The sequence below is a fragment of the Cryptomeria japonica genome, chromosome 3, assembly GCF_030272615.1.
Source record: "Cryptomeria japonica chromosome 3, Sugi_1.0, whole genome shotgun sequence".
NCBI lineage: Eukaryota > Viridiplantae > Streptophyta > Pinopsida > Cupressales > Cupressaceae > Cryptomeria > Cryptomeria japonica.
The window spans coordinates 791,981,616-791,989,685 of record NC_081407.1 but is presented as its reverse complement, the minus strand read 5'-3'; the positions used below and the strand labels follow the sequence as shown (position 1 = coordinate 791,989,685).

Here is an 8,070-nt window from a genome sequence, read left to right as displayed (position 1 = left end):
CACAAAGAATTGAAAAGGAACAAATGTGTCTAGTAATGATATGGTTCATGAGATAAAAATAATTTAAATTAATCATTTATGTTGGAGCAATGCTTCCAAGCCAAGATCAATGACATCTACAACTTCCACAATGAAGAGAAAATATCAATAACCAAAAATGATAGCGTATTCTTGAGATGAGATCAAATATATACAAAGCCTTGCTGAAATAGGCATGATCGAGAAAGAGAACACCAATGAGGTATGCGGGTAGGTAGGAGTAGGTACAACCACCCTAATGTAAATATCAATGCATAGGTAAAAATAATAAAATCTACGTACTCACCTAGAAATATGAAATAATACTATATACCTAAGTTGGACTTAATCGTTGTAAATAGAGAAAACCTATTTACATTAACACCCCCCTTAAGTGCAACTTAGGGAGAACAAAGCAATATGAAATGATATTGGTGGCTCTTGAGAACTAGGAAATGTTAGGCACCCATGTATAACTAATCATGAAACTAATCTCTTACAAATGGGGAAGAGGAGAAAACCTCATGGGACAAAAGTCTTCTCCAAATAGAAATTATGCAAATGAAGATAATTGATAGGATGAGTGATGAATGGAGGTCTCAACACCAATACTCCACAAGAACTACATCCATCGCGAAAATACAAACAATAGCCCCTCCATAGGAAAGAAAATGATAGACAATGTAGCCCCCTTACAATGAATAATATCTTACAATAATGGTAAGTGTTTGAAGACAAAACAATATCCAAATCTTACAAACAACTTGTCTCCCCTTATGACAAAACAAAACCATTTAGGGATATAGGAATGCTTCCCATTTTGGATAGAATTTGGTAGGAAGATAAATCTAAATGTATGATGATGTCTCTGAAAATTGCTCATGTGTCTCTATTTCCATGAAAAATGATATTGTCACACTCCAATCCAACAAACAAGGTGACAAACTAGAACTATGTGAAAGCTGATATGGAGCGAGATAAAAAAAAATGAAGATGAAGTGATAGAAGAAATGCAATAATTGTCATCAATGAGGAGAGATAATACCTCAAATGTGCCTCCCAAATCTAAAATATGAGATTCCATGAATAAAAAACCAATGTCTAGCAAATAGGAATCCCAATCAAGAAGACAAATAGATAACTCATGCAATGAAACACTGACAATGTGTCCTTCAGCCAAGTTTGAAGATAATGATGCTCCTACTAATCAAGAATAATGGAAGTCTCAATTGAAGGAAAATCAACTACCTCTAATGAAAAATCAAGAACCTCCAAAGAAACTGCAACTTAAGTGTTAGAAACCTTGAAAGGGTCACAAGCATGAGTTATCTTCTCTGAAGAATGAAGAGACACATTATCATTGAAAATAGGATTATCCAGAAATGGTTGAGAATAAAGATCACCATTTAACTCTCAAATGTGTGCCCAAAAGATATGGGGGCGCTCTAAAGGAACAAGTGACTCCAAAATGTTTTCATTTAAATACATAAAAAATAACTCTAAAGATTTGAGCCTTATCGTATTTCCAAACAAGATTTTGATGAGGTATACTAGGAAGAAGAACAAAATTTTATAAATTTGATAATAACTAAAACTCATCAAGTTGAGTGATTTTACCTATAATTTTGCCTCTCCAAAGAAAAACCCATTTTCAACTATAATGATTTTTCAAAAAATAAAAACTCCAAGATAAAGCCAACACATAATGAACTCCCAAAATGATAAAATGATAGCATGTGAGGCTTAAAAAAGAGGCAACAAAAAAATCTGATTTGTTGCAAATTATATGTAGGGCCCGTGGATCAAGTGTTGGCAACGATATAGGTACAGTGGTGGTGGTGGCGGGCATATGCCGCACCACAAAGAAATCAATCACCAAATATTAAAATAACCCAAGCAATAAATGAAACTGGCAGACACAAAGAATTGAACCCAAAAGCAAGATGTCACTTCAATCGATGGAAGCAAAAGTCGATGCAACCAACAATATCGAGCAAAGACATGGATGCCTTCACTTGTATTCCCTGGAACTTAGCAACCTATTCCTCAGATCCAATGAAGTAGTTAGCCGAGAACAAGGCTTCGATCATGTAAGCCTGGCACACACCAATGATTATAAATCAAATAAACCCACACTGATTACAATAGGAGCAAACAAGCTGCCTCTTGGTGAGTTGAAGGTTGTGGGCCACTTGTATAATGTGTAGGCCAGAAAACAATTAAGTACCTGAACAATGCACCACTGATAAAATAATGCCACCAATAGAAAGCTGAAACAGGTCACTAGTCGTCAACGAATTAAGCCTCCCAGGCAAAACACATGATCCTAGAAACTTTGGCGGAAAATGGTAAAATTAGGTCAAATGGAACCAAAGATAAAGCCACGACGAAAGTAATCGATGCACTAGTCAAAACCTTGCAAGGCCAATATGATGTTTGAAGCCAGATCAAAACAGATAAAATCACCAATTTAAATTGATACAGAGTTAATCAAAGAAATGTCATATTGGCGAAATAAAAAATTTGCGAAAAATTTTACACACTGATTTAAACATGAATCATACCCTTCTTTGCAAACTGGCCGAAGTACCCTCAATGATACCACAAAACACACAGACATAAAAAACTGGTAGAAATAATATATATGCAGGCAATGGGATGCCAATAAAATCTGATAAAAAATGCCAAAACTGGAACCGACAAACAAAATGCGATCAAACAACAAAGAACTTGCTCTGTCTGAAGTAATTTATACACAGCTAGATGAAGTCAGGATCTCAACGGCTGGTGAATACCTCTGATGGAAGAAGGAAGAGCGAGCCTATAGGCTCTAATATCATGTTGGACGATAACTACAACTTCCACAGTCAAGAGAAAATATAAAGTACCAGAAATGATACTGTATTGCTGAGATGAGATACAATGTGTACAAAGCTTTGTTTAAATAGACAAGATCAAGAAAGAGAGCACCAACGAGGTGCAAGGATAGGTCAAAGCTTTGTTTAAATAGACAAGATCAAGAAAGAGAGCACCAACGAGGTGCAAGGATAGGTCAAAGCTTTGTTTAAATAGACAAGATCAAGAAAGAGAGCACCAACGAGGTGCAAGGATAGGTAGGAGTAGATACAAGTATCTTAGTGCAAATATCAATGCATAGGTAAAAGTAATCAACTCTACCTTTTCACCTATAAAACATGTTAAGCATCATAAATAGGGAAAATGTATTTACACTAACAATTTCATCATAAAGGATAATGCTTTATGATGAGCTATAAACTAACTCAAATTGTAATATAAATACCATATAGGAGAAGCCACTCATCACGTTTTGAAGCTAAGGATGTCGAGGCATTAGGTAGGAGTAAAATATTAAGTTTTTAGTACAACCAATACAAAAGAACCATGCACAACCATAGATGTTATGACACATAACACTTCTCATTCAAAATTGATGAGAGGAGGAAAACTTGGTAGGGAAATAAAGATTGCAAGAAATGGTTGGTTGAGGAGTTGATGCTAGTTATCATTTTCTATGTAAGTTACAAAAAAATAATTAAAGTTATGAGCAATTGGTGAAGCAAATAAACAGATATATAGAACAAAGTGTAGGTGGAGCAAATGGATTATTTAAGAGATTTACAACTTCCCTCAATTTGAAATTGAATAAGATAAGTATGGAGACTTAATAAAATAAAATAGAAGCTTAAGCATAGTTTAGAGAACAAAAAATGTCAATGAATGTTGCAATTGCAAAGAGAATTCATATTAGATCATTCCTATTTGAAAAATATTTCATTATAGAGTAGGAATAAGATCACAAAGTTTATATTGATTATCAATTATACAATCACAATTATCATTATTAATAATCCAAAGAAAAACCTTTCAATTCCTTCAAAGACTTTGAGTTTATAGGTTTGCAATTTAAATGTTGCAATAGTATCAAAATTCACAACTGATAATACTTGATGTTTTTGTTCTCCATAAAACCATCAAAATTAAAGTCCATTAATATGTTAAATGTCTTTTACAATCAACAATTGGAATAAATTAGTATAATTTAGTACAACCTGAGTTAGCCTAGTGGTGGAGAACTTGTGCTCTTGAAAGAGAGGTCACAAGTTCAAATCCAACAAGGGGGTAGGGTATGTACACCTTATCGGTTTCGGCCCACTACCTATCAAAAGAAATAAAAAAAATTGAAATAAATTATATTGAAATCAATTAACAAATATTTAGTATATTAAGAAAACTAAATATTATTTATTATTTCCATATCTATCCACAAGCAACACATAGAACCAATTAAACTAGGAGAAATCAATGTCTCAAAAAAGTTAATGAAATCTATAGCAAGAGCTTCAACAAACAAATCAAAGTTGCACACAATTTCATTTTACCTTTTAAACCAAAACATAGATATGATTTAAGATGGAAGGTCAATTAAATGATACCCAAAGAATTTGGTAACGCATCAAAACATTTATTGATTACTATTTGAAAGCATGGGTGAAACCATACCTTTGAACAAACAAATCAAAGTTACACACAATTTCATTTTACCTTTTAAACCAAGGCAGACATATGATTGATAGAAACTCAATTAAATGACACCCAAAGAATTTGCAAACGCATCAAAACACTTATTGATTACTATTTGAAAGCCCAAGCATGGGCTCAAGAGATTGGACCCACATGAAGCCAAGCCATACCTTTGAATAGTGTCACTTGGCGAAAAAGAGACCACCGAATGGCCCAAGGAAAATAGCACATTCTTTCATTTTGCCATTTCACCCACCGCTGACGTATACTCAGCCTACAATCATTGGTCTTGGCAGACACTATCAACAGCGAACGGTATCTTATACCTGCCTGCTTGCAAAAGGAACAACTATAAATTTAGTCCATCTCTTCTACCACATAACTAAAAAAATACCAATTTAATCCCAGTCGCTTCTAAAATATACTAGAGGTTACATAAATTTCTAGTGTAGCAGATATAATACGATTCGGAACAACCACAAATTCATTGAGAGAATCAAATATAATCGAATAAGACAAATAAAACAAAATCCAAGAACCTTTATAGGACTCTTTTGTTTTCGATATATATAACGTTGCCATCCACCTACTTTTTATTCTTGTGGTCGCATCAGCTTGTCGAACAATTTCAACGTATGCTCATGGCCGCTGCTATTAAACTAACTGCGTGTCAATCAGAATATAAATTCATGTTTTCCAATACATAATGTCGTTCCCACTGCACCGTTGGACGTCCAACGTTTTTTAGGGTTTTTTCTTTATAATACTTACAGATTAGCTGGCAATTGACATCACAATGTCTTCTATACACACAATACCAAGTCAAAGTGTAATACAAACTTTTAAAAATAATATTTATTACAGGATATATTTGACTTCTGAAAGTTATTGTACTCGGAATACTTTTCGATCAAATACCATCATGATTCCATTACAAAATGATCTCTCAGTCCTTCCCTAAAAATAATGATTTGTTTGTATAGGAAGTCATGCAATTATTTTAGCAAAACCAAACTCGCAGTTGGAAATTCTGGTTGTTGTTTAATTAGGGTCTTAATCCTGCAAAGAAGGTCATCAATATAATGTCCCAGGCTCGCTAGCCGTATCGTGTCGGTCATATCATGTGAAATTCGGGATCTGGGTTGTATTGTATTACGCTTAAAAGATAGCTGAAATAGAGTCTGAGAGAGATCACAAATATGAGTAGAAATGAGGAACGTAATGTGATCTTGAGGATCACGGCTTTTTTACTTTTCCTTGCTTCATTAATTGTGATGTTAATCAGCAAAAGGAGCTCTGATAAAGCATCAATCTCTCTCGGGGAATATGGCACAACCTTCCGATATCATTTCAATGATTACATGCCCTTCAGGTAAGCATATTTTAGTTCCGTTTCCTTTCTAAACTTACGTTTCGTTGTTTCCCATTTAACTGTTTTCTGTCAAGAACTTGCTTTGAATGACACACCAGGCAAACCCTTTAATCAATCAGTAAGGCTTGCAAACCATTTGCTGAACTTGTAAATTCTTTAGCTTTTTCTCCCCTCTTAGCTTAGAGCTATGTTTCAAAAGTGAAGATATTTAAACATCTGGCATGCTTTGTTTTCTATTCTAATCCGAACAGAATAATGGAGAACATGACCACTGTTTGTGTGAGGTCTTTGAGGCTATCTATTTGTTGATATACTTTGAAATTACTCTGTATTTCTATATAATTCAATAATCAAGCCTTATTGATATTTCCATAACTTTCTATTGACAGATATTTCCAGTTCTAATTGAAGACTTTGAAAATTTCATGTGCTGCAGATATGTTGTAGCTGTAAATATTATAGCCTGTTCATATTCCGTCATACGAATTCTACAAGAACTTTTCGGCCTATCTGGAGGATTGTACTTTTATCTGAGCTTAATCTTCGATCAGGTCTGTGTTCAATTCCTTTTAACTACAAAATTGTAATTTAAAATTTCTGAACCACTAAAAAAATGGAATTGGTTTTGATGAAACAGCTGATGGCATACATAGTTTTATCCAGTGCTTCCGCAGGCATTGGCTGCATAATTTTAACAAAACAATTATCTGAAGGTGGAGAGATAAATGATGAAGGCGTGAGAAAGTTTGTGAAGTATGCATCAGCCTCAGTGAGTATACAACTTATGGGATTTTTGGTGATAGCAGGTTGTGCAGTAATATCAGCCTCTCCTGTTATACGCCTTTATAAGCTATTAATAGTTTGGCTGCCCAGGAGGTCCGTGCTACCAATAGTGATCTTTAGCAGTAAGGCGGTGCTTGGCCGGGACAATTTTGTATTAAATTAACAATCAAAAAGCATGAGATTTTAGCCAAGTTCTAAAACCTAAATATCGCTTTTAGTTCTAATCTCGGAGAGGATAGAAGCCTTACCCTCTGAAAATTATGTTCGATAATACACGTTAAGGCATTAAAATATAGAAGGCCAACGTTTTCAAAGATGGTTTTTGTCGTGTAATGCAGCAGTACAAATCTTGTTTAGTACGAGTGGTTTCTAGCTGTGCCGGAAGTCAAATACAGTGTTTCCGCAAGATTAACAATTGTTTTGTGTCTGTTGCTTAATCGAAAAAACAGGGCTTTGGGATTCGTTTTGACCTGGCCTCCTCTACTTCCTATAAATAAATTATTTTTGTTTGCGTGTTTTAAATTTCACCCAATCGATCAAAGACTTTATGAGAGAATGCAATCCACAAGAATCCACTAACACGAAATTCTACGAATTCAACCATACAATCTAATAAGGTATGAAACATGACTAACGAAATTCTACGAATTCAACCATACAATTTAATAAGGTATGAAACATGACTTATGTACCTAATTTATGATTTGATGAAAAAAAAATCGATTAATTTATTGCTGATAAAAGATATATAAATTTATGATTAGGTCATAAGAAGCTACTGAGATGATATATAACAATTTAAAAAAAGATTTAAGTCATAACATATGGTAATTTGTATAGATATTTAATCAATATATATATTATTTAAATTTTGTAATGTAATGGGCTTCTTCGCACAGTGTGTTGTTTAAGTAGTGGTGGCGTTATTGTGATCATCAAGATTCAAACCCTCATAGGGTCATTGTGATAGTAGGCTTGTGCCTCTGCTAATCTAATGTGCTTGCGAGTATTAACCTTTGTTATATGGGAATAAGGTCCCTAGTATGTGACCTCAAGGGTTCATATAAACTCTGGGTCAAAAGCATTTCATGTGGTAACAGAGGGCATGTGCTCATTGAATTGAGCCTCAACATTGTTAAGTGGGGATGAGGTCCCTGTTTATGACCTCATCGATTCATAGCTCTGGGTCAATAGTGTTTCACATGAAGGTGATATTGGCAAAAGCTTGATCAATGATATTATTCAAATAAGGCAAGAACATAAATAAAACAAGGAGTACAATTGGAGTGTAGTTAAAATGCAGTTGATGCAGTTGTTGAATGGTCATATAGAATGGCCATAATGTCCCTGACCAA

General features: G+C 34.3%; 1 protein-coding gene across 1 annotated transcript; it reads left to right on the top strand.

The window, feature by feature from the left end:
- The first annotated feature begins 5,367 nt into the window (after window positions 1-5,367).
- Window positions 5,368-7,177, top strand: LOC131060643 (CASP-like protein 4D1). Its single transcript, XM_057993955.2, has 3 exons — window positions 5,368-5,932; window positions 6,369-6,483; window positions 6,570-7,177. The coding sequence occupies exons 1-3, from the start codon at window positions 5,760-5,762 to the stop codon at window positions 6,876-6,878; spliced, it is 597 nt and encodes a 198-aa protein (XP_057849938.1). The 5' UTR covers window positions 5,368-5,759; the 3' UTR covers window positions 6,879-7,177.
- The last annotated feature ends 893 nt before the right edge of the window (window positions 7,178-8,070 follow it).

Coding starts and splice junctions, on each gene's coding strand:
- LOC131060643 (XM_057993955.2), top strand. CDS start 5,760: ATGAGTAGAAATGAGGAACGTAATGTGATCTTGAGGATCACGGCTTTT. Junction 5,933..6,368: donor AATGATTACATGCCCTTCAG/GTAAGCATATTT, acceptor CATGTGCTGCAG/ATATGTTGTAGCTGTAAATA. Junction 6,484..6,569: donor TGAGCTTAATCTTCGATCAG/GTCTGTGTTCAA, acceptor TTGATGAAACAG/CTGATGGCATACATAGTTTT.